General features: G+C 38.6%; 4 protein-coding genes across 5 annotated transcripts in view; 2 read left to right on the forward strand and 2 right to left on the reverse strand.

Annotated features, from left to right (window-relative positions):
• Positions 1 to 245: 245 nt before the first annotated feature.
• LOC104817013 (pentatricopeptide repeat-containing protein At1g01970) lies at positions 246 to 2068 on the reverse strand. The gene is made up of 2 exons (XM_010546069.2): positions 1381 to 2068; positions 246 to 1140 (listed from the first exon to the last, which is right to left on the reverse strand). The coding sequence occupies exons 1-2, from the start codon at positions 1828 to 1830 to the stop codon at positions 364 to 366; spliced, it is 1227 nt and encodes a 408-aa protein (XP_010544371.1). The 5' UTR covers positions 1831 to 2068; the 3' UTR covers positions 246 to 363.
• A 154-nt stretch (positions 2069 to 2222) lies between these two features.
• LOC104817014 (ankyrin repeat and zinc finger domain-containing protein 1) lies at positions 2223 to 6075 on the forward strand. The gene is made up of 7 exons (XM_010546070.1): positions 2223 to 2581; positions 2827 to 3251; positions 3571 to 3685; positions 4180 to 4836; positions 5158 to 5235; positions 5370 to 5429; positions 5689 to 6075. The coding sequence occupies exons 1-7, from the start codon at positions 2279 to 2281 to the stop codon at positions 5917 to 5919; spliced, it is 1869 nt and encodes a 622-aa protein (XP_010544372.1). The 5' UTR covers positions 2223 to 2278; the 3' UTR covers positions 5920 to 6075.
• Positions 6076 to 10380: 4305 nt separating this feature from the next.
• LOC104817015 (cytochrome P450 704C1-like) lies at positions 10381 to 12552 on the forward strand. Of its 2 annotated transcripts, none has more exons than XM_010546072.1 (6): positions 10381 to 10778; positions 10868 to 11083; positions 11247 to 11462; positions 11553 to 11876; positions 11951 to 12154; positions 12252 to 12552. In XM_010546072.1, exons 1-6 carry the CDS (start codon positions 10491 to 10493, stop codon positions 12441 to 12443), a joined length of 1440 nt encoding a protein of 479 aa, XP_010544374.1. In that variant the 5' UTR covers positions 10381 to 10490; the 3' UTR covers positions 12444 to 12552. The 2 variants fall into 2 exon arrangements, with proteins under 2 accessions (XP_010544374.1, XP_010544373.1); XM_010546071.2 differs by having other exon boundaries at positions 10382 to 10778; positions 11163 to 11462.
• A 9116-nt stretch (positions 12553 to 21668) lies between these two features.
• Positions 21669 to 25977, reverse strand: part of LOC104817016 (homeobox-leucine zipper protein ANTHOCYANINLESS 2-like) — a 5480-nt gene continuing 1171 nt past the window's right edge. The window contains exons 3-10 of the mRNA XM_010546073.2: positions 25846 to 25977; positions 25630 to 25747; positions 24934 to 25560; positions 24724 to 24825; positions 24387 to 24596; positions 23230 to 23404; positions 22794 to 23146; positions 21669 to 22320 (exon numbers count right to left, since the gene is read on the reverse strand). Of these exons, the coding sequence (XP_010544375.1) occupies positions 21949 to 22320; positions 22794 to 23146; positions 23230 to 23404; positions 24387 to 24596; positions 24724 to 24825; positions 24934 to 25560; positions 25630 to 25747; positions 25846 to 25977 (2089 nt within the window). The 3' untranslated portion in view covers positions 21669 to 21948. The remainder of the gene's footprint in view (positions 22321 to 22793; positions 23147 to 23229; positions 23405 to 24386; positions 24597 to 24723; positions 24826 to 24933; positions 25561 to 25629; positions 25748 to 25845) is intronic.

Here is a 25977-nt window from a genome sequence, read left to right on the forward strand (position 1 = left end):
TTCGGTTTTAATTTAGTAATCGGTCGGTCTTATACAAATACACGTGCAAATATCAAATTTTGGTTTTTTTACCAATATAATTTTTAAAAAATCTTTTTAAAATTAATCTGACAATAAAATCAAACTGACCGATTAGATTCGATGTGATACAATTTTTATAAAACTGAATAAACAATTTTTAAACTGAACACGATAAATAACGAATTGAAACTCGAAATATCTGCTCCTACCGTAGACGACGAATGTACTTTTCGAGAATCACCAGTAATTTTTGGGCTATTTTACGATAACGTCGTTAAAAAAATCGAGTATATACACACACATACATACGTACATACATATATATGTAAATGTAATAAAGGTTCATGTCGGGGAATGGGTAGCAGAAAACTCCCTGAGGAGGAGCTCCACCTCTTGTACAACACCAAGCTTCTTAAACCACCGAGCCAACACGACAGAAGCTTCTGTTCCAACCATTATAGATTCTCTCTCGAGCTCAATCAAGAACTCCAACGCTTCATTTATCTTATCTTCTTTCTCGTAAGCTGCCAAGACCAGAGCCACCCATTTATCCGTAGCTTTGATTCCCGCCTTTCTCATGTTCTCAAACGCCAACCGTGCTTCCTGGCTCTGACCCGAGACGCTATACGCGTTTATGAGCAGCCCGCAGAGCTTATCATCCGGCGTAATCCCCGCCATCTGAACTGCTTCGAATACCCTTTTGGCACCTTCCCCATCTCCAGCCATCGAGTAAAATCTCAACAGCGCCTTGTACACTTCCCTTCCCGCCATGATTTCTTCCGAGTCCATTTCCCTGAGTAGAGCTTCTCCTTTCTCGGGCATTCCAGCTCTAATGTAGGCCATGACCATTGAACCGTATGACCGATTGTCTAGCCTTTCCCCTAATGATTTGATCTCTTTGAAAGTTTCTTGGGCCAATTCGTGGTAGCCTGCCTTGCTGTATATGTGAACCATTGCAGTCAGAGTCACTTGATCGATGATCAAACCTCGTTCTTTCATCGCAAGAAGGGTTTTTTCGGCATCTTGTACTCGGTTTTGCTTCCCGTAGTAATGAATGATCTTGGTGTAGTCACGGGCATTGGCTTCAAAAGACCCCTCAAGCAGTGAAAACTCTGCCACCTAAGGAGGCAGAACAATGCATAAAACACTCATATAAGGAAGTATCATACCATGATGAAACCCCCCAAAAAGAAACTCCCTTTATAACACCAATTACTAATCCAAAAACCGCTGGGATGGGAAGAGAATAGCTAATCAAATGCCAATAATTTGTAGGGCATTTTCTGGATGGGAATAAGATCTTGCTCTAGGTCAAAGTTGAAGTTCCATAAGATCAAATGAGCAGAAGAAGGAACATACCTGGACATAAAATGGATGGTCTAGATTCTTCAACTCTTTGAGGACAGAAAGCCAGTCAGCTCTAATGGGTTTCATGATCCTAACCCAAGCGGTCAACAAATCGCGTAAACTCTCCCTTTCATTGGAGAAGCAAATAATCTGCCTCATCAGCGCCTTGCACCGTTTCGACATCCTAAAAGGAAGCCGAGATATGGCTTTCTCCTGTTCTTCCGTCAGATTCAGACCGACCTCAACCCACCTAAACCTAGGGCTTTGTTCTTTACCCTCTTCTAAAACCTCATCAACCGCCATAGCCGCCCGACAATTGCAATTAAAAGGGCCATTCCACCGAGGTGGTTTCAAGAGTAAGGGGTTTCGTCTAAGCAAGGGACGATATGGCCCGTGGCTTCCATCGACTACTGGGAATTTCAAAGAGAAGCTAGAAATCGCATCACAGATGTAAATCCCCATGACGAAAAGCACTGAATTTGGCAGTCAATTTCACATGAGCGGTAGCAAGTATAATGCTCTACCTTGGAAATTCAATGCGGTGAACGCAGGAGAAAAAGGAATTGATGAGAAAACGAGAAACGAAATCCAGGTTCTGGGGATTTCTCTTCACGGAAACAAGAGATGGAGAGACGAGTGTTGATGATAGTGGCTTGAGTTCAGGGACGAGAGAGAGAGAGAGAGAGAGAGAGAGAGCATAAAGGGCCAATTGTTTGTTTCATATAGGCATAAACGACGGCCCAATATCAGTAAGTTGTCACAAAGATTTGTGTGATGAGATAACTTATTTAAAAAAACGCTCTACGGCGTCGTTTTATGGAGTATCTTGAAAAAAAATCCACCTGGTCACCGCCTTCGTCCAATTCCAATGTGCTCGTGTTAGAAAATCTCAAACCTTTCTCATCCATCCATGGCGACCGCCATTGAGACGACCAACTCAAAAGATAAACAACCGCAATCGATCTTTGACGCGACGGCTGAGTTCTTCGAGTCATGTCGGCTTCTGAATCCTTCGGCGACTCGTTTGACGTATTCTGGGTTCGGAGCCGCGGCTTTGTCGGCTCCCAAGCCGGAGAAGAGGGATGAAGCGGAGGAGAAAAGCTCAAAGGACGACGCCGTTTTCCATAGATGGACCTGTAACACTTGTAAAACCGAGTTCGAATCTCTTCAGGACCAACGCTCCCACTTCAAATCCGATATTCACCGGCTTAATGTAGATTACTTTCTCTCTTCGCTTCTCAATCCTTAAATTCCTTCTGCAATCATGATACTGCTTCATATTAACGTTTTAGATATCGTACGCTAGTTTTGTTTGCGGGATTGGAAACACTGAATTGTGCTTGTTTACTTGGCTGTTTGTTCGAATTCCTTGAGTTAATTACTGAGGGCAACATTTTGGCTTATTTCATTTCTCCATGCCTTCATATAAGTTGGGTTCCACTTCCATGTGGGTTGTAGATCAAGCTAAGTGTTGCTGGAAAGGCGATCCTGAAAGAAGAAGATGTTGATGAGCTGACGTCTGAGTCGGTCCAAGACTTCGATGTGTCAAGTATATCAGGGTCAGAGAATGAAGCTGATTCAGGATCCTTGTCCATTGGTGATACACAAAAGGGTTTGTACAGGAAGAAGCTATACATTTGTCTTCAAACAGGCGAGAGTATTTCCATTTGGAAAAGCTTAATCATGGAAGAGGCTGAAAGCGTTTCGCATGATGATGATGGTGGGCCGTTGGGCGAGGGTGAAGTGATTGAAAGGTTGAGACAATTGTCTCGGGAGACTAGGGGCAGTAAGCATTTGCGAATCGTTTTGCTTGTTAGTGGTGGGCACTTTGCTGGTAGCGTCTTCGATGGAAAAACTGTTGTGGCTCACAAGACGTTCCACAGGTAGGTGTGTCTCTAACATGTTCGGTCTGTTTATGCTCGGTGATTGGTTTATAGTTCAAGAAGCTCGTTTCTTCTCTAATGCCAATAGTAGTAGATGAACATTTTAGTGGTGTTTTACTTTTATCAACCTCTGCTTGGTCAAATTTGACCTTTGCTTGAATAACTTCCCTTCTTGTGTCTTGTCTGTGGCTTATCTCACAAAGCGAAGATCAAACTTGGGCCCTAGCAATTGGGACAGTGTTATTTGTTTCCTATGTCATGCAAATGCTTCTCATCTAGTGTTTTTTGTTAATTTTACCTGTCTTTTTCCCTTATGTAGATATGTTGTTAGGGCGAAGGCTGGTAAAAAACAATCAACAAAAGATGGAAGTGGGGGTAGTATACATTCTGCGGGAGCCTCATTGCGTCGTTACAATGAACTTGCTTTAAAGAAGGTTTGTCCCTGAACAATTTTGCAATCCATGTCTGGGATGTTTTTTTTTTGAGATGGTATAGGTTTTTACTCATGCTTAGAACATAATTAAGCAATTAGATCAAATACAGAACTGACTTTGATGGGTGTGCTCTTCCTGTCATTCTATCTGTGATTTTAAAAGGTGTTTGGTTTTTGACTTGTGATTTTTCTGAGTCCTCTTTTGCACAGGAAAAAAAAAATTGTTTTTGGGGATAAATCTTAAAGTGAAACTCTAGTCTTCAAGTTTTCGTTGTTTGATGTGGCAATACTTGATATAGGATTGTTAAATCTTATCACCTCTCTAAGTTGGTGAAAACATCAACCGCCTACTTGGTGATCTATCTTCCGGATTTTCATGTCAGTCTCTCGCCAGAATTTTGGAGTACAAGAGACTAACTTTTTTGTTTACATCTTCCATATCCCCATCATGGATTCTAATTCATGCAATGTTATCATCTTTTTCAACTTTCTTAGGACATTCAAGAACTACTTGCTAGCTGGAAGCCTTATTTTGATAGTTCCTGTTGTGTTTTTGTCCATGCTCCTTCAAGTAGTCGGCAGTTGCTTTTCAGTGGAAGCAAACATTGCTTTAGCATCCAGAGCTGCGCTATCCGAAATGTTCCATTTACAGTCCGGCGGCCCACCTTCAAGGAATCCCAGCGTATATATAACCAGTTGACTCAAATTTCCTATGAAGGCAAAGAGATTTGTATCACTCCACCTGAAGAGACCATTGGCAGTGGAGTTCCACAGATCCACGAAAAGGATTCTGGTGAAAACATAAAACAGGAGGATTGTAACAATGAAGCTTCGTCCAGTAACAAAATCACAGAGGAACCAAATATTTCAGATGAGAGCAGTGGAGAAGGAGTAACTGGTAAACCAACGCCATTGCATGAAGCGGCTAAATCCGGAGACTGCGATAGAGTTTTGGAGCTACTTGAGCAGGGTATGGATCCTTGTGCGAAAGATGAAAGAGGTAGAACGGCTTACATGCTGGCAAACGAAAAGGAATTGAGAAACACTTTCAGGCGGTTCATGGCCTCGAACCTTGACAAGTGGGATTGGCATGCTGCTAAAGTACCGAGCGCACTCACAAAAGAGATGGAGGAATCTCAAGCTGCCAAGCAGGTACTTGACATAGATATGATCACTTGTTTCGTTAGAAGTTTTGGAAGAGGCAGGATTGACCAAAGCGTGTCACGGTGATGAGGAGGAGGGTATATAAGCATGTTGGTGTATGTGATCCTGTTGTTTCCTGAAGTGTGGTATGTTGGTTGATAACACATAAGCACCCCAGGAATTAGTGACATTTTAAATTTTGATCAAGTGCTTACCCACTGTTTCGTGGCAAACGGTTGCTATGAGAAGAAAACAGGTCAATTATATCGCGCTTTTGAGTCATCTTTCATATATGGGTCATCTCACTACTCAGTTTCCGTGTCTTATCAGGCAGAGAAAGATGCAAAGAGGAAAGCGAGGGCAAAAGAATTGAAGAAACTCCGCAAAGCCCGAGAAAAGAAGGCTCAGGTAGAAAATCTGACCTGTATTTATCTTGAATCAACCTCAAGAATAGTCAAAAGACTCAAAACAAATAGCCAACCAACTTCTGAGGTTTCCTATTGTTTTGAACATTATTATCACTAAAGGTACTCGTCTTGCAGGCTGAGGCTGCACAATCCCAGAAGGATTCAAAGGAGAAACAAACTAAAATTTCTAAAGAGGTTAGCTTAATGTCCTATAATTTCGATTTCCATCTGATATCATTTTAAACAAAAAAAAAAAAATGACTGTGGTACGAGTAAGGTTATGATTGTACCTTGTCTGTGTTGTGATGCTATCTATTAGGATAGTGTTTATGTTATATATGACTGATATGATATGTATATAGAAAATAGTTGAATCTGATGAGCATTTTCTACTGTGTACTCAAATTCTATTGGTTTTTATTGTGTGTCCAAAAATTTTAAACAAAAAAAAAAGGAGGCAATGAAGAGAGCAAAGGAGGAGGAGAGGGAGAAGAGGGCAGAAGCGGCAGAAAGAAGGATGGCGGCTCTCAACAACAACAACAACAACACAATGAAAGGAGAAACAGTGTGTTCATGTTGTCAGGTGTCTTTGGAAGGGAAAGTGCCTTTTCACAGATATAACTACAAGTACTGCAGCTCCTCCTGCATGCACATTCACCCCGATATCCTCCATGACCAACCCTAAACTCGGTTCGACGAGATTTAGATTCGGTTATTTCGATTTTAAAACAATTATAACCATTTGGTTTCTATATCCAATTGGGTTCGGTTCTATTTTATTTCAGTTCGTTTTGAGTTTTTTTAATAAAAAATACTCACTTTTTAAAGATTTTTTTGGTTATTCGATTAATCTAGTTTAATTTTTATTTTACTAGTTATTAATCCATGCACATCGCGCGGACAAACATATACGTCGGTTTTTAAGCACTCTTAACCTAACTCTTAATTATTCGTACAATACCTCTCCTAGTCATTGATTTCTTCTTACCTGTTTAGATCTCCACGACATGTGGGTCCACCCTTCTAGGTTTTTCATCGACATTAACCTGCACATATTCATTATCACACGAACAATAGTTAATTCATATGTCGTGAGAAAAAACAATTTTGAATAACCTTCCTTTAAGACAAACCCGTCTGAATACTTGTTAATTGTTCATGTAACAAAGGAATTCAACATGGTATTCGAGTAGGCAATTTAGAAAACTTTAAACCAATCATATATAGTTGGATGCCGAAGATCACATATGCAAGCAAAAAGAGGTTATTTAATAAGTAAAGACACACATATCTTTTTGTATTATAAATAGAAAACCAACATATAGATCAAATTCATTCATTACGTTGTCCACATTCTCATATCATATATAATCACAAACAGTGCATCTTCTAACAGAATAGCCTAATCCATACATCTATACTATCAAACCAACTATCCTTAAACGGGAGCGCAAAGCATCTGTTCCGTCCCGAATTCGAATTCCGGGCTGGGGTGAAGAGCGTATAATTCAAATCACATGGCTGATTCCCGACCCGAGATTAGTCTGGTCATCGCCCCAGGAAACCCGGTTATCCAATAAAACTATCGTTAAACGCAAAAATGTATGTTGGGAAAGGGGCCAAGTCACCTCCAGAAAATAAGATCACGTGATGCGAACAACGAAAAATAAATTCTAACGCTGATCAACTTTATTAGCCGCCCTCACTGATCTATTGACAGGGAAAGTTTTCAAGCAAGGCAATGACAGCATTGCCAAAATGTACATTCCTAAACAACGTAAAACTTACTTGTGTTTGGTTCTTTTACAAAAGTAAATAGCGGATCATGTTAAGATTAAGATGTCGGTTGTTTTCATGCAATTAGCACATATTTCCAAAACAATTTCGATCTTTGTTCTCTTTCTCCAAAACAACAATCACCGGTATTACATACAACAGAACTTATTGTATGTAGAAATTTGCGGAATGATATGTTTTATTGATAATCAAAATAACATATAAATAGATGAGAGTTTTACATTGAATAAGTAAAATAGATATAATAATAAATATATATATTTTCCGGATTTGATAAGATCTCCATTATACGATATATCTTGTAATATTCTTCAAGATCCGGTATATCTCAACATTGTATACTTATTTTATTTCCACTGCAATATTTGTCCTACGGAGTCCTCGCAGAGACAATTTTCATATATAAAAATATTCTCATGCGTCCTTCACATCCAAATCATTAAAAACCCATCTTTTTTAAACTCACCATATTAAGGATTCTGCAAAAACTATAAAATCATATCGTTGCATCCATCAATCAAACGTTGTAACACGTAACTATACTGCAAAAACAAACACTAAGCATCCTACAAAACCAAATTGAATAAATATAAATCATCTTATGCAGAATCTGAAAAAAAAAACTCACTAATTAAAAAAAGACCCATAGAAAAATAATGGAGTGACATGACAAATAATTAAAAAAAAAATTCCACTAATTAAGAAGACTCATAGAAGAAATTTGGGAAAGTGAAGTGAAGGTACACAAACTTAGACGAAAAAAAAGTGCACTTCGAATATTTTAGAAATTACCCATCATCTTAAACTAGAATTTTTTCACAAAGTTGACTAATTCAAAAAATATGAGACATGTGAATAAATTTCTCACATAATTGGCCCAATTATTCTTGTGATGGATTATCCGAAAAGTTCATTGCTTGAAGAACGACCTTATAGTTCTGAATCGATAATTCGCCACGAATCTAATGACCCGATAATTAAAAATAATCGAACTCAACTCTCGAAGAACATGCATCCATCACAGATTTACACATATAAATTAAAACTCATGTACTATCATGCATAGACGGAGAAAAAGGAAGAGAAAGAGAATGAATACCATGGCCTAACATAGCTCATAGATAAAGTGAAGCATCGATACGAAGCTCTGCAGCTTTGAGGCGTAGTTTCCGTTTTTATACTCAAGTAATGTATGAGATATCCTTACCATTTGTTCTACCTTTCTGTCATCCTCCTCCTTCTGTTTGGATGGAAGAACATGATCAAAGATCCAAACCCTACAGGATAAAGAAAATCGGGTTTAGACATATTAGACACCGAGTTCACATTACCTACCCCATTTTATAGTTTGCAATTTTGTTATTTAAATTAATATTCAATGAAATTAAAACTCAATTTAACTAAATTATAATTTCCAAATAGAATAACATAAACAACGATGAAATAATTTAATGATGAAGGAAGACCGTGGTTTTGTTGATGGTTATTTAGAGAAAATAAATTTTCATGCATTGAATATGAAATAGTACTATTTATTATGAAATAGTACTAAAATAAATATATTTTAAAGATACTGTGCATCGAAAATGAATAATTAAATGAGTGTAATTAAAAAAATAAAAAAAATAATTGAGAGGGTGAATATAGATATGGACACCATAAGAAAAAAACTGTTGTTTTATATATATGATTGTAATTTAAAAAATAAATAAATTTAAAATTAAATTTCACAAAGTTTCTTTTTTTTAAAAGTCTCGATCAAAATATTGAATACAAATTAAACTAATATATTACACATTTATAGGTCTATATAAACTAATTTAAATAATGTTTTAAATACGGTTGAAAATGACGTAAATAGTCTTTTTAAATTAATATATAATACATCTATAAATAGTTTTATAAATTGAATAACACATTTATTTTCTCTCTAAGTATTACTCAAACTAATAATTTAAATAAAAAGTTTTTAAATATATTTTTATTGGATACATAACACTAACAATTTTTGATAAAAAAATTCTAACCTATAATAGATAAATCATAATGATATATAAACAATGTGAAAACTAAAAAAAATAATAAAACTTATCTCCAAGTTTAACACCCACTTATCAATTAAAACGATCAACAATGTTCATAGTTGCAACTGTTATGATAAATACAAAAAATTCTAATGCAAACAAACTAAAGATTATGTTTAACAGATTGATAACAGTAATAAATTAATATATTTTATTGATTGATTCGATGGTATTAAAGTAAAACAAAAAAATACTACTAATCATATATAAAAAAACAAATAGATTTAATAGAAAATAGAAAGTAAAAACATGACTTTTTTAATATCTCTAACACGAATCGGAATGGATCTCTGGTTTTTACGATGCTCAAACACCAATTTGGTGGATTCAGAAATTTGTATTGCTGATGTGATTGTTGGGAGCATATTTCCATCATTTTATAGTTTGGAATTTCACTTTAATTAAATGATTGAGGAATAACTTAAATATTCTCAAAAAACTTTGAACCTCGTTTAAATCATTTTTTTGGTATCGTAAAACTCAGAAATCAATTATTCTTTATTTAATGTTATTATGATTGCCATAATAACTTTTGTCAAAGAATAGTTATATTGACACCTGTCACTCTTCATAGTTCAACTGTATTTTTTATATATATAGATTTTATATTTTTAATATTTGGGCCCAGTCCGTCGGGCTTTTTGTCTTTTCGGTTAAATTCCCATAAACTTCATATCCACATCAGTGGGCCCTTTAAGGGCGATATTGATCACACTGTCACTTGTCAACACTCAGAAAAAAGATAACTTTGCCAACCTTTCATTTTCCATTGCGAGTCGTCAACAACAGCCGCAAATATATATATATCTATATATATATATATATATATATATATATTTATTATCGACATTCACATTAATATGTTAAAATTTTAACTTTAAAAAATATACACATTTTAGAAAGAAAAAAACTCCTAACTAAATTAAAAAAAAATTATAGTTTTTAAAATACATAAAATTTATAGAGATTTTAAAAAAATTATATGTAAAATAAAATTTGCATTAAACCGACCGTCAATTTTTTTTGGGAAGTAGTGTATTTTTATGAAAATTTAGATAAATAATATGTTTAGATATGAATTTATGTTTAGTTTGACAATAACCTAAGCATGACTTTTTTAAAAATATCCTATAAATAAGTAAACTTTGAAACTTCTAAAAAACAAATAAAGTTTGAAAATATTGCAAAACAATATTCACCAAATTTATTATTTATTATTTTCTTCAAAGTTTTAAATTTCATGCGTTTATATAAAAATGTTTGAAAGTTCATTTTAAGCTATTGTGCCTTTCTGTTATCATAAGGATTCGACACATAATTAAAGACCAACCAGATAAGAAGAAGAAGAAGGAGGAGGAAGAAGAAGAAGGAGGAGATGGGTTCTTTATGGATTCCTTACTACGTAGCAGCTCTCGGTGCAATTTTGACCTTGTTCATCGTCCGGTTTGTGTCTATGAAAAGACAGAAGAAGAAGTATCATCCGGTCGGAGGGACGATGCTGAACCAGCTGTTGAATTTCAAAAGGTTGCATCATTACATGACAGATCTGGCTTCTCAGCACAAGACCTACAGGTTGTTGGCCCCTTTCCGGAACGAGGTTTACACCTCCGATCCCGTCAATGTCGAGTATATCCTCAAGTCCAACTTCGACAACTACGGCAAGGTATTTCTCTTTCCTTTTTCTTTTTTGGGCGATTTAGGGTTTTTTGTTGTTGCTTAAGATAATCAAAAGGGTTATATACATGTGATCAGGGATTGTACAACTATACCATCCTTAGTGATCTACTGGGAGATGGAATATTCGCAGTGGATGGAGAGAAATGGCGTCAACAGCGGAAGCTTTCGAGCCACCAATTCTCCACTCGATTCCTCCGAGATTATAGCAGCCTTATCTTTCAGACCAATGCCGTTAAACTCGCTCTTATTGTCTCTGATGCCGCTTCTTCCGACCGCATCATCGATATCCAGGTGTTTTGTCTCTGTTAAATCCCCCATTTCTGATGATATTTGTTTCTGTAAATATACTGATTTGGAATGGGTCGACCAGGACTTGTTCATGAAGTCAACTCTTGATTCCATATTCAAAGTCGCTTTTGGTTTTGAGCTCGATAGCTTGTGTGGATCAACCCAGGAAGGGAAGGTGTTCAGCTCTGCTTTCGACAATGCAAGTGCACTTACCCTCTGGCGTTATGTCGATTTCCCCTGGAAGATGAAGAGATTCTTCAACCTTGGGTCTGAAGCTGCGTTGAAGAAGAACGTCAAAGCCATTGATGAATTCGTTTACAAGTTGATCCGCTTCAAGATTGAACAGATGGATGATGATCTGAAGGAATCAGACAACTCCTCTGTGTGAAACCCATCAATCACAAAACTTTTCCTTTTTTCCCCTTAACCGTATGAAACTCTTTTCAATGTCTTATCTGGTGATATCATGCAGATGCAGAAAGCAGACATCTTGTCAAGGTTTTTGCAAGTTACCGACACCAATGATCTCAAGTATCTGAGAGACATAATCCTCAACTTTGTTATTGCTGGGAGAGACACGACAGCTGCCACTCTATCCTGGCTAATCTACTCACTCTGCAAGGAACAAGAAATTCAAGAAAAGGTTGCAGAAGAAGTTAAGGAAGCTACTGGGTCAATAGACATCACCTCCTTCGCCGAATTGGCTGAGAGCTTAAGCGAAGAAACACTTGAAAAGATGCATTATCTCCATGCAACTATAACTGAGACTCTAAGGCTCTATCCTGCAGTCCCTGTGGTAACTATATAATATCTTCAACTGGCAACTTTGGATCAGGTAGATAGATAAATGATGAACACATATTCTTACAGGATGCCAAGATTTGCTTGTCGGATGATACGTTCCCAGATGGGTTTAGTGTCAACAAAGGAGATATGGTGGCTTACCAGCCATATGCGATGGGCAGAATGAGATTTGTTTGGGGAGATGATGCTGAGGAGTTCAGACCGGAGAGATGGCTCGATGAAAACGGAAAGTTTCGAGCCGAAAGCCCTTTCAAGTTTACAGCTTTTCAGGTTAGTAGTATCGTTTTCTTCTTCCGATGATGGATCGATCGATTTTCTGATGGTTTTAGGACATTGAGAGATGGATTTTGGTAATGGTTTTTGACAGGCAGGGCCGAGGATTTGCCTGGGAAAAGAATTCGCGTACAGACAGATGAAGATATTCTCGGCTGTAATGCTGCGTTGTTTTCAGTTCAAACTTAGCACCGATCACAAAGATGTGACCTACAAGACAATGATTAACCTTCACGTTGATGGAGGACTTCACGTTCTTGTCTCTCACAGATGCGGGCGGATGTAATATATATATTTCAATATTGTTGGAGGTATACATCGATATTAAAATATATGAATCTTTTTAATGTGTAATTCGATGCAAATAAAAAAAAAAAGTTTCATATTCAAAGTTGGTTGATGTGTTGCATAATGCCTAAAAGTAATAATTTTTATATGAAATATATTATAGCTTTTGGTCTGACTTACATTTCAATTGGAAATATAAAAAAAAATTTACAAAGGCTTTTGTATTTTTATTTTGGTTTTTTAGTTTTAGTTTTGGGTTTTGGGTTTTTGGTTTTTGAATTTTATAATATTTATAAATCTAAAAAAAATGTAGCTTTTAGTTTTTTTATTGATTTTTCACCAAAATAATTTTCCAAATTTTAAGAAAAAATAAATTTATAAAAAATATTTTTTTAGATTTTTATATTTTAAAAATTTTAAAAACTTCAGCCGTCAAACTTTTACCTGCCCACGTTTTCAACGTTTCTTATTTTTTTTAACCACCCAAAACTGAAACTGTTCCCAGCGGTTCTCTTTTATATATAAATAGAGTATCACAGCACGTGTATAGCTACGCTAAGAGCTTCAATGCATTTGCGGCGAAGCTGTCGGAAGATGAGGCCGAGAAGATGACGGCTATGGACGGAGTCGTCGGTGGGATTCCGAACGAACATCACCATCTTCACACCACCAGATCTTGGGATTTCATCGGCCTCCCGCTCTCCGTTCAAAGGAACTTCCGTGTCGAACGAGACATTATTATCGGTGTCCTCGATACAGGTACTAAAATATGTCCTAAAAAATCATGATTTTGTAAACTTTCGAAATAACATATTTATTTGTCAAAACTTTTACTAAAAACCAAATTTGTATAAAAAAAATTAAATCGTGGATCAAATTGACCCAATTTTCCTACCATATGATAAAATTAATTATCGATTCGTTGATGTGGATATTTTTTTTTAAAAAAATATTATTGTCATGGCAAGGACATGATATATGATAATAGTTTTTATTTTGAGTTTTTATTTTATTTAGTTTTTGGTTTTTAATTTTTGGTTTCTAATTTTTTATTTTTGTCATATTTATAAATTTAAAAAGTAGAGTTTTTTTTAGTTTATATTTTTATTAAATTAGCTAACTAAATATGTAAAAACTTCATTGATTATTTTTTTGGTTTCTGAATTTTAAAAATTCTAAAACCTCCTTCCATTCATGGCAGTAGTAATCCAACCATTTAAAATTTCGCTTAACTTGGTTAAATATTTGATCTGAAAGAAATTTAGAAAGTCGTTATTTTTTTGAAAAATTGATTTTTTTATTTTAGCAAATATATTATTATTTTTTTTGGTGGTATAGTAACATTATTTTAGAAAATTTAAAAGAGGAAAAGTTACATGTTAGAAAATGTTAGAAACACGTTATACAAAATTTTTAAACTTGAGTCCAGTATAAAAAAATGCATTTTAACAAAATTTTGAAAGTTATTTTTAGGAGATGAAAAGGTTTCTAAAAAATATAATTATTTCGTTATGTTTTACTGTTTAAAAGTAGGTCAAAATATTTTTGAAGCAGACCCTCAACCAACATGCATTTTATATAATAAACTTTGAGTTCAGTACACAAAATACATGTTAACCAAGTTTTGAAACTTTCAAATTCATTCTCTTTTATACGTAATCTGTAGTTTATTTTTATCACAACCTGCAGCAAGTCGTCTTTCACGACATGCGGTAGTTCATTTAGCATGTTATCTATGTAAGATGAATAATCGATAAAATTAAAATAAATGAAATAATCAATTTATACAAAATTTTTAAAAAATATTTATACAATGAGTTCAATATAAGAACACAAAAAAATGTATTTTATCCAAAATTTGGAGATTTAAGTTCATTCTCTTGTATTATGGGCACATTGACTATGGCATATGTCGATCTGCTCAATGATCTATATTTGAAACATTTTTTACTAGATCGAAGAAGAAAATCTAGAATTGTGTTTGTCATCCTTAATCGATAAAGACAAGATATTTTTCTTCAGGAGGTGACCTTCATTGAAATCAATTTCGAAGGCATGACACGGGACAAATTTGAGAGTGTATAACCCACAATCATTTTCATCGATTTGTCGCAGAGATCTTACATCAGAATTATCTCATAAGGACTCATATCCATGGATACCGTGGATCTTGACGAATAATGTTACATCAAAGTAATTATTACTATCAAATGGTTTGATATTTTTCTATCTCAACTAAAATTCAATTGGGTCTTCTGGACAAAATGAATTTAACATCTCAATCTGTTGTTCTTTCGTCTTCACAATTAGTATAATCCAATGATTCTGGTTAATCAATAGAACAGTATAAAATGTGTTCACATTAATCAAGTTCCGACCGAATCCATACCTGTGGGTATATGCCTTTAAAATTGAAATGCATTTGTTGGTGTAGTCGATATGCAGTGAATTCCCATTTGTTGTATTATTTGAGTTCTCATTTGTGTTGAAAAGTTGGTTCATGAAAATAATTATGGAGATAGAGAAGAGTTCTAGTTAGGTCTTCAACATCTTCCTATACAGTGCATACACATATGATACAAGGTCATCGACTACTTCTTATCACTGTATATGAAGATGTTGAAAACTCAACAAGAGTTCTTCTCTAACACCAGAATTACTTTCGTATATGAACCCGACATCTAATGAATGCGATAAATGGAAAGTTACTGATTGTCTACTACACCACCAAATGTATCTTTATTTTAAACGCATAACCCGTGGGCATTTGGGTCGGGTCAGAGTTTGATTAATGTGGATAAATTTTAAATTGTTCTGTTGACCACTAGAATCATTGGATCCTACTGGTTATGACGACGAAAAATTGACAAATTGAGATGCTTGATTCATTGTGTCCACAAAATCCAAATTAGCTTTCGGTGAGATAGAAAATCGTCAAACCGTTTGTGGTGATAATTCTTTTGATGTATCATCATTTGTTAAGCAAAAGGAGAGACGATAAATACATGAGTTCCATTGAGCTAAGTTTCTTTTCTCTCCTATTTCATTATTGTTTTTTTCATTATTTCTTTCACTTTATTAGTTTGTACCCACTCTGTTTGGATTGACACTGAAGACGTTGTCAAGTTCAAGTTTGGGTGAGGTCTAATGTAACTTCAAATTCCACTGTCATAATGCATGTTTCAAGTCATAATGGGATTTGACCAATCGGTTTTTATATTGTGTTTGGTTCGGTATGCTTTCGGTATCAGTTCGGTTCGGTTCCGGGTTTTATTAAAAAAATATAGATTCCCTTTAAAAATATTCGATTTTTCGGGATTATTTAAAGTTCGGTTCGGTTCAGTTCCGGAAAAAATCGGTTCTCTATAAATAATACCGTTCGGAAATTGAAAACAGTTTCGAGTCGAAAAAAGTAACGTTTTTTCGGTTCAGTTCGGTCCAGTTCCGAAGAACCGAACCGAAACGCCCACCACTACCGGTTCCCATGTACCCCCGAGAAGCAGTTTCCGGCCTTTTACCTTGAGAACAAGGTGAATGTTATCGAGGGGAGTATTGATAGATCACCGCCAATTCGATACGTTTATAAAAGGAAGCGCAAGAGGCAAGGAGCGGAGAAGAAGACGAGAGACGACGTCGGTTCATCGAATCAAGCGTAGGAAAGAAGAGAGTATTGGATATAATATTGAATATATACTTATCTATCTTTTGTATTAGACAAGGGTATTTTAGGTAATAGACATTTGGGGGAAAAATCTAAATTGTGATCAACTTCTTTTGACTATTTATATAAGCAACCCTTGAGTTTAAATGGAGATATGACCATTTTGATGAAACACTTTGAGAGGATGAAAATCTCGAAACCATTGAGATATGTTGGTCTCCCTAGAGTAGTAACCCTTTTTAATATTGCTTTTGTTGTTTCGGTGGAAAATCTGAATTCTCCATCATGTTGAAACTGTAAGCTCTTAGGTTTTTTCTTTATATACTTTTATAAGTATATGAATGAGAAGAGAGGAGGAGAAATCCTCAAAATACTCATTTATTTTCTTGTGTTTTTGTTGTTGTTGTACTACAAACTTCAAACAACCCATATATATACTACACCATAGATCATTCTAGAACTACTAATAAATATAGTCTAAGTACTTAATTATTTGAACACAAAATTCTAAACTCTTTGAACACATTTTTCTAGAGCACAAAATATTAGGAACAAGTTTATGTTCCAACATAACTCCCCCTTAAACTTGTTCATCCTTTAGCTTTGACTCTGAGCTTCTTCCGAAAGGGTTTCAACTTATCTTTCACTTTGATCCACTTCTTCTTCCTGTTAACTCCTTTGAATCTAGCAGATAGACAAAAATTAGTAAACTCATCATCAAACATGGATTCTATCGGTTGAGTTGTATCATAAATCTCCTGAATGCTCTTCATCTTTCTCACGGGTGAGCTACTAGAATCGCCATTATCAAAACGGTTCTGGATAACTCGGGATGGTGAATTCTCCTCAACTTCTTCGAAAATGATCCTCTGCAATTGATTGCTACCATTCCAATCCCAACTCTTCTCCTCATCAAACTCAACATCTCGAGACATTATGATTTTCCGAGTTTCGGGATTATACAACTTGTATCCCCTGCAATTTTCACCATAATCCAAAAATATGCATTTCTGACCTTTATCCTCAAGCTTTGTTCGCCTTTCTTCCTACACTTTTGCATATGCCACACACCCGAAGATTCTGAGATGATCAACTTTCGGTTTTCGTAAGCTCCAAGCTTCCTCCGGTGTCATGTCTTTGATTTTCTTCAATGGAAATCTGTTCAATAAATAAACAGCACATGCAACAGCATCTCCCCAAAACTCCTTAGGGACTTTTCTCTCATTAAGCATACATCGGACCATATTCAGTATAGTCCTGTTCTTCCTCTCCGAAACTCCGTTCTGCTGTGGTGTTTGAGGCATGGTAAGCTGATGAGAAATCCCGTGTTCCTTGCAAAAATTCTCAAACTCATTTGATGTATACTCTCCTCCACGGTCAGTCCGCAAGTACTTGATTGGGCATCCACTTTGTTTTTCCACCATACTCTTGAACTCTTTGAATTTAGTAAAAACTTCCCTTTTCTCCTTGAACATATAAATCCATGTCTTTGCACTGTAATCATCAGTAAATGTCAGGAAATATCGATTACCTCCATTCGATGTGGGATTGATGGGTCCACAAACATCCGAATGCACCAGCTCAAGGGACATGCCGCGCTCCATGACTTGTATGTCGGAAACGACTTCCTTTGCTGCTTTTCCATAACACAAACTTCACACAGATTGTTAGGAGCTGCAATCTTGGGTAACCCAATCACCATATCCTTCTTCTGAAGTAATTCTAATGCCTTGAAATTTAGATGTCCATATCGAAGATGCCACAAAGTTGAATTATCTAGAGTCGTTACCTTCAAACACCTCGACTCATTAAAGCTCAGTCTCAATGGAAACATTCGATTCTTCGTCATCTCCACGGTTGTGATCATTTGGCCATTTTTGTCTCGCATGGTTAGAGACATATTCTTCAACCTTACATCAAAACCTTTCTCCAACAACTGGCCCACACTCAACAAATTGCTTTTAATATCGGGAACATAATAGACATTCGAGATGCAAACCTGTCTCTTGTTCGGGAAGGTCAGTGTGACTTCCCCTTTCCCTTGAATTGGTCTCTTTGAAAGATCACCAAACGTGATATTGCCAAAGTTCCTTTCGACAAGCTTTGTAAATAACTCCTTTCTGCCGCACATATGATTGGATGCTCCCGTGTCAAGATACCATGTAACAAATGGTTCTGACACACCGCTTGGCTCGACCTCATTTTGTGACAACATCAACACTTCTTCTGCATCATGATATTCTTTATCGACGATATTGACTTTCTCTCCACCATCATTGTCAGGATTATGCCAACATTCATAGGAATAATGTCCAAATTTCTTGCAAGTATGACATTAAATCCAAGATTTATCATACCTTCCTCCATTATTTCTTCCAAATCCACGACCACGGCCTCGGTTCCAATTTTGACCTCGACCACCTCTTTCGCCACGACCATAGTGATCAGTTGTATTTTCTCCATCATCATTACGATTGTTGGTCGGCACCCGATGGTTTGGTCCATAACCTCTTCGTCCGTAATTTTCACCTCTTCCTCTTCGGTTTTGATAACCTCCTCTCGATTTTTCGGTCTTCAAAGCGAGCTTTGCTTCTAGCGCATGCTCAACAGATTTTTCTTCTCCTTTTCTCCGATTGAGTCTGTCTTCAAACGCCTTCAAAGAACCAAGAAGTTCTTCCACCGTCATTGAATCTAAGTCTTTAGATTCTTCAATCACAACTGCCACAGAATCAAATTTTGAGTCAAGGGACCTCAAAATTTTCTCCACGACCCGAACATCCTTCAACGTCTCGCCATTTGTCGCCATTTGATGAACAATAGTGATTACCCGTGAAATGTAATCCGAGATCGACTCGGAATTCCCTTGTTGTAGACTTTCGAATTGCGATCGTAAAGATTGCAACCGAATCTTCTTCACCTTATCGACTCCTTCATAAGATTTCTTTAAAATTTCCCACGCCTCTTTGGACGTTGTCGCCGAGGCAATAAGCTCGAACGTTACTTCATCGACTCCTTGATATATTGTGAACAACGCCTTCTTCTCTCTCTTTCGTAGATCTTTGTGTTTCTCCTCTTCATTCTCCGATACTGTCTCCGATTCGACATAACCGTTCTCCACCATGTCCCATACATCATGGGATCCGAGAAGAGCCTCCATTTGGATACTCCACCTACGATAGTTGTCTTTCGTAAGTTGCGGAACTTGCGATTGGATCGAACTCGTCGACGCCATGATATCCCGGCTCTGATACCACTTGTAAGCTATTAGGCTTTTTCCTTTATACTTTATAAGTATATATGAATGAGAAGAGAGGAGGAGAAATACTCAAAATACTTCTTCTTCTTTGTATTTCTTTTCTTGTGTTTTTTTGTTGTTGTACTACAAACTTCAAACAACCCATATATATACTACACCATAGATCATTCTAGAACTACTAATAAATATAGTCTAAGTACTTAATTATTTGAACACAAAATTTTAAACTCTTTGAACACATTTTTTCTAGAGCACAAAATATTAGGAACAAGTTTATGTTCCAACAGAAACTAAGATCAGTAATGGTTTTGATATCTTGAATTGCCCAATATTGCTGCACGAGGAGTTGATATCTTGGCTGCCTTTACTCCCTTGAGATCACTGACTGGATTGGCAGGTGATAACCAATTCTCAAAATACATCATTGCGTCTGGAACTTCTATGGCATGCCCTCATGCTGTCGGTATCACTGCCTATGTTAAGTCTTTCCACCCAGACTGGACAGGGGCTGCCATCATAACCTCAGCTACATAACTCACCTTACTAGATAAGATTATGTTTTGCTGCCTCTTAGGACCTGATACTAGAGATGATTATGTTTTCCTGCCTCTTAGGACCTGATTCGAGACCTAGTAACTTGATTTCTGGTGCGCTATTTTATGGTCTAGTTGGGAAATACCTAGGAGAATGTCATCGCGTTTGGAAAATTTGAATCTGTTTTGCATTTTCAAAATCCTTTTGGGTTTACAGCAACACCGGTGAGCAGTAATGTGAATGAGGAGGAGAGTTCGGGTATGGAGCTGGCCAAATAAACCCGATGCGAGCAGTTGATCCGGGCTTAGTATACGACATGGACGAGATGTCGTAAATCCAATTCCTATGCAGCGAGGTCTACACCGGAGCTGATCTGGCAAAGCTCGTCGGAAAGGTTGTGGACTGTTCCTCCCACCTTCCGGGGCTCGGCTACGATTCCCTCAACTACCCAACAATGCAGATGACTTTGGGACGTTCAGACAAGCCACCAACGGTTGCCATGCTTAGGCGCACAGTGACAAATTTAGGGCTCACCAGATGGGGATACAACGCAACAGTCATGGCCCCGGAAGGAGTTGGAATTACCGTGAAGCCCTCGACGTTGTTGTTTTTGGAGGCGGCTTCTAAGCTGAGCTTCGAGGTTACCATCAGAGTGACCGGACAAATGGCTGAAGGGAAGATTGTGTTGGGATCGGTGGTTTGAAGGAGCGGACGTCATGTTGTGAGGAGTCCTATTGTCATCTATAACCTCTTCTTATGCGACCATCATCTTCTTCTTAGACGGTGAGGCTATTATTATATCACCTAATCTTAACCCTCTGATTCAGCAAGTGGCTTTGTTGTGCTTGCTCTCTAGCCGACTATGCTTTGTCGTACTTTTAGCTTTATTTATGTTATGCTGCTTTTTTTTTTAATAATAATATAGAAAAAAGCTATTAGACGTTGTCGCAGCTCTGTTGATTCACCGCCCAGTTCTGTCTTTAGTATGGCTCTTCTTTAGGACAGAACTGAGTGGGTCAATCACAACACTAAACACGTAAAAATGTCTATTGTCCAGGTTTCACTCCCATTATTTTGCATTTGTAGGTTACGGAAAGTGCCCATGAAAAAAAAAAGGTATTTGGCTCTTTGCTAAGAAACTCAAACCCTGTTCCTATTCATTTGCATTTTCAAATCCAAGAATTTCCAGAAGGACAGATGCGTGTCCTTGGGCGGCGGGTGAAGTCATGGCTCGCCCATTTGGCAATGAAGCGTTTGGATCCCGTAGGACGTCAAAAGAAGGTGTGTGCACACTGCACGTGCGGACGAATCCACGTTGATATGGGCCTTGGGGGCCGACAACATTGAGAAGCACCAAATCAAGTTGGACCTTTACCCCTTTACCTAGCAGCATATGATACTTGGACTAGCAAGTCCAGTAATAGCTTACTATATTGAGCTTAATTTGTGTAGGCCCATAAGTCAAGATTGGGCCCATTTAAAAAGCCCAATCAGTTGTAGTCGCTCGCATAATTCCAGCACCACCAATCAGTGCAGTCACAACATTTGACCAGCGCAAAACGACGACGTAACGTACGCTCCTATCGACAGTCTGTCACAGGTTGACGTGGCGAAGCCTCATTGGTAGACTATGTAAGCCCCCCACGCAACGGGCCAAGGAACCTTTGCATTTAATGAAAGCCTGCTAAATAAACCATTTAATGATATGGGGCCAGCTTTTTTTAACCCCCATCGATTTATACTCGCAACACGGTGGCGCGTGCACTTCACGCTGAACAAACAAGCAACATGTATTTGTTCTTGATATACGACTTAGAGAAAAGGATTACACAGACGGTCCATGAGAGCAGATCGATCAGGGTTTCTGACCCGAGTCAATACCCGAACCACCGACCCGCACCGCTATTCGAAATGACGGTTTTCGCCCTTCCGAAAACGGTGAAAGGAGTCGGCTTTCACCCTCACGCGCGGTTCGTTCTTGACTCGACACCCCGGAAAGTGAACTACATAAAAAGAACAGATATAAGAAATAAAAGCAGACGGCGTCAGTCATCAGCTATCGCAATGTAGGGCGGAACGGATCTTCTCAACGGTGCACGTTATCAGGTTGTTAACGGTCTCAGCGGACTCCGCCGTTAGTTTGGCGGTGGGGAGGCTGTTCACTAGTATCTGAAACGCCACCGTCAGGAGGGACCCACAACCGGCCGCAGGAGTTTTCATTTCGCCGGCGCCGTCGTGGGGCCCGCCTCCGTCGGGGAGGATAGCGAAGCCAGAGGGGAGGAGTGCCACGAAGGACGAATCTCCACCGTTCATCACAACGTGCATGGCGGGTACGTCCACAGGCGCGTACACCACAAGCGCTTCCGTGGCGTCTATGCATGTCTCCTGCAGAATCAGCATACTACTCTGGCTTGCGTTCATTGCCTGCCAAACAATTCGGTGAAACGGAATTAACCCTCAAACACAGCATATATTTACGATAAATTGCCACTGGCGTGCGTGTAACGTAGGTCTGTGTCGGCGGGGTAAAAAAGGATAGGAAAAAAAGAAAAAACACAGAAAAAGGGAAAAGGTTGAAGCTGTCCTTTTATTTTGACTTTTTATATGCTTACAAAAAGCTGACACGCTTTTTGTTACTATTTCCTGCAAGATTTTGGAATATAATATAAAAACAAAATATAATGTCGTTTTTTAAATCACCAAAATTCCAATCCACTATTGTCTAACCCTGACGTCACCGAAGGGACAAAAACGTCGTCGTCTCTTAATCCATCAGTTCCTTCCACTCCAGCCTCACGACCAAACCAAACCGATCACTATACCGGTAATGGTTATACCGAAAACGGTTTAAATTAACATTGAATCATTGATATAAACCCATATGTATTAGGACTTACATTGGACCGGAGAAGAGAGACGGAGTTGCAGCGATCACGGCCAATGGAAAAATGGGTCATCTCCTGGACGGGACCCCCGTTGGATAGAATATCCCACTCACATCTCATTCGGCCGTCCCTTAGGAAATCGAACAGCCGCTGCGAATGCACCGGCAGCCACACCGACGTGGCGGCGCTCCGAATGATCCCCGTTGGCTCGCCACGGGTCATGACCCTAACGTCACGGTCCACGTGACCCACCGTCAGCTTTCTCCAGCCGTGGACCGACGGCGGCGCTGAGATGCCCGAGCAGAATTTGTACGTCATCCTCTGCGCCAGCTTCATCATGCCTTTCCGGCCACTCGGCGTTATGGCTGTAAATTGCATTTTATATAACGTTAAAATACGTACTCGATAATTTCATGAATGTGCGTATTAAAGGATAAAGAGGTTGGACCAGCGTTGTCGGGAGGGGAGACGGAGGAGGACATGAGGATGGCGAGACGCTCGCATTGCCGCTGGAGAGTAGCGACCCAACGCCGAGGGCCGAAGCCGAGGCCAGACCGCAACAGTGGTCGGTAGAGGATGTGGACTTGGCTCTCCTCGTACTCTGCATGCTCCAGCCACGTCACCTACCACCGCCACCGGTCCAATCATTACTTTGTTAAAGAAAAACCAAACCGGCCGGTTATCACATCAAGCTAAAATTAGATCCAATGGGGGGCTGTCTTTCTTCACCCGGTTTATTGTTATGGGACAGTGACACTACAGTGTGATAACGTTACTACAATTTTAAACATAAAAGAAAAATGAATGATTGATTATATGGGGCATAATAAATACAAATATCTATGCATGGGCATTATTCATAGTTTATGCAACATGTTAAGACTTGAACTTATCATGGAGTTGCTACCTCCTAGAGGATAGAAAGGGCAAAATGTTTAGTAAAATAATTTTTATTTAAGGGGTATAAAATCCAAAATAATAAATTAGAAGATACTGTAGATGCAAAGGGGGGGGGTGTGAAATTACGTGTTCTTCCGATTGCACAAATACTTTTGTAACGATGCTCATTAAATCATGCAAATAATAATAATAATAAAAGAGGACCTCGATTTTGCAATATTTTAAAATTTTTAGACAGACCCAGTTGTCGAAAACTTCAAATCTCTGGTCCGACAGACAGGAGAAGCATCCGGATCCATGAGAATTCAGCTATATCTCGGAAGGTTCCCATCAAAAATCGAGGAGGAAGATCATATAATATATTATTCAGAACAATGTATACAGATACCAATACAATGTTATCCATAAGTCTATAAAACTAGTTCTATATGGATTATTTATCTCGAAATAAAATAATATTTTTGGAGGGTGGCTAAAAAACAAGACACTTAGATGCCTGAGCTTCTAGTGATTCACCCACAAGCAAATATAGCTTAGAGATTATAATGATTTCGTAAATATGCCCGAGGAATAAAAAAGTTAGATTTTTTAAGACTTGTATCAACTAGAATCAAAGAATTAGCTGCCAAAAAAGGTCCGGGCTGAGTCAGATTCCCATGAGCTTTTTGGTCCAATTAATGCTGTTTTTAATTCAAGAAGTCGTACCTTGGAGTATCCGTTGGGCATATCCTGCACCACGCAGCCAGACGGAAGTCGACGGACAGGCGCCGGAGATCCGCCAGAATATTCCCGACCACCGTCGACAGATACGTCGACCACCGCCCATACGCCCTCCGCGTGCTGTTTGCAGAACCGGAGGAAATTCACCTCGCGAACCGGAACCAACGGCGACAACACTTGAAGCCCCGCATGCATCTGAGTTTATGAAAAGTCCCGGTTTCGGTGTAATAAAATATCTTTTTTTGTAACAAACGAGAAGAGAAAAAAATTTGAAATTTGAGGTAAGTCGACCCATAAGGGATCGAAAGATTGAAGCTTTTACCAGCTGAAGTGCACCGTTTCTTGTTCCGGTCATTCCGCCGGAGATCACGTCGGTGGTTGAGGCTCTTGAGATGATGCATGGGAACATCTCCGTCCATCGCTTCTGTGAAGTCATTCAGGAAAAAGAAAATTACGTAAATATCCTCCCAAGTAGATAGGAATAAGAAAAACCGTTACTTTTTGTGTTGACCGGAGAAGTGACGGAACTTACAGAGTCCATTAAGGTCTCGACGAGGGCCAAACTGTTGATGATGACCAAACCAGTGGTTTTGGAAGCTTCGGTCACAAAACCGGTCGGCTTCGGACCGAGGGTGGGCGGGAAACTTCTGACGTATTCCTCGTGGTTGAGAATCTCTCTATCGTCGTCTAAGCTTTTCACCCACAACGGCTCATCCGTCTGAGCCAGCTTCACAAGCTCGTCCATGGCGGTCAGAGCCAGCTCCAAGAGAACAGACCTCTGATAGACCCCAGAAACCGCCGGCTGCTGCGGCGTTGGAGGTATCGCCGGCAAAAAGCCAGCGCCGGTGGTCGAGATCCCAAAATCCGGCGGGAATCCGAAGCTGAGCTCGAGGGAGGAGTTGGGGAGCGGTGGGTCACCGGACATGGGGCGGCCGATGAACTTACCGGCGAGGGCGCAGACGCGATCGAGCTCGTCTTTGAGACGTGCGTTCTCGATCCTGAGCTGTTGCTCTTCGAGGGATACGTCGCCGAGCATGACGGGTCCACCGCAGCTGCTGCAGATTGGGTTACGCATCGCTTCACGTATCGACATGTTGTCTGCTCTTAGCTTATCGTTCTCATGTCGGAGGAACGAGTTCTCATGCCGCTCCAATTGCGTCTGCGATAATTAAAAGTAAACATTATAAATAATTTGAGAGAAAATCCAGAAATGTTGACGATGATGAACCTTCATCTGGGTGCGGCGGTTCTGGAACCAGAACTTGACTTGTCTTGTCTCTAGGCAAAGTCTCCTACTAAGCTCCAGCCTCTGTTTCTCGTCCGGATGCGGGCATTCTTTGAACATTCTGAAAGCCAAAACGAAGCGGCAATCATCAGATCACGAAGGATGCGATCAATGAATTCCCGGGAGAAAACACGAGCAAGGATTTGGATATGGGCTTACGCTTCGAGCTCCTGGATTTGCTGAGGAGTGTGTCGATGGTATCGTTTCTTCCTGGGCGGCTTATCGGAAATGTCTTGATCATCGCCGGAGATTCCTTCGCCGTTATCGCTCCCAGATCTGCTCTCACGCTCT

Source organism: Tarenaya hassleriana, unplaced genomic scaffold (genome assembly GCF_000463585.1).
Source record: "Tarenaya hassleriana unplaced genomic scaffold, ASM46358v1 Cleome26, whole genome shotgun sequence".
NCBI classification, from domain to species: domain Eukaryota; kingdom Viridiplantae; phylum Streptophyta; class Magnoliopsida; order Brassicales; family Cleomaceae; genus Tarenaya; species Tarenaya hassleriana.

Excerpts from the sequence above, each read along its gene's own strand:
- LOC104817013 (XM_010546069.2), bottom strand. The coding sequence starts at position 1,830 with ATGGGGATTTACATCTGTGATGCGATTTCTAGCTTCTCTTTGAAATTC. Across the intron at positions 1,141-1,380 it reads ACCATCCATTTTATGTCCAG|GTGGCAGAGTTTTCACTGCT; the intron begins GTATGTTCCTTC and ends CTGCCTCCTTAG.
- LOC104817015 (XM_010546071.2), top strand. The coding sequence starts at position 10,491 with ATGGGTTCTTTATGGATTCCTTACTACGTAGCAGCTCTCGGTGCAATT. Across the intron at positions 11,084-11,162 it reads ACCGCATCATCGATATCCAG|GACTTGTTCATGAAGTCAAC; the intron begins GTGTTTTGTCTC and ends TGGGTCGACCAG. Across the intron at positions 11,877-11,950 it reads TCTATCCTGCAGTCCCTGTG|GATGCCAAGATTTGCTTGTC; the intron begins GTAACTATATAA and ends ATATTCTTACAG.
- LOC104817014 (XM_010546070.1), top strand. The coding sequence starts at position 2,279 with ATGGCGACCGCCATTGAGACGACCAACTCAAAAGATAAACAACCGCAA. Across the intron at positions 3,686-4,179 it reads ATGAACTTGCTTTAAAGAAG|GACATTCAAGAACTACTTGC; the intron begins GTTTGTCCCTGA and ends CAACTTTCTTAG. Across the intron at positions 4,837-5,157 it reads AATCTCAAGCTGCCAAGCAG|GCAGAGAAAGATGCAAAGAG; the intron begins GTACTTGACATA and ends GTGTCTTATCAG.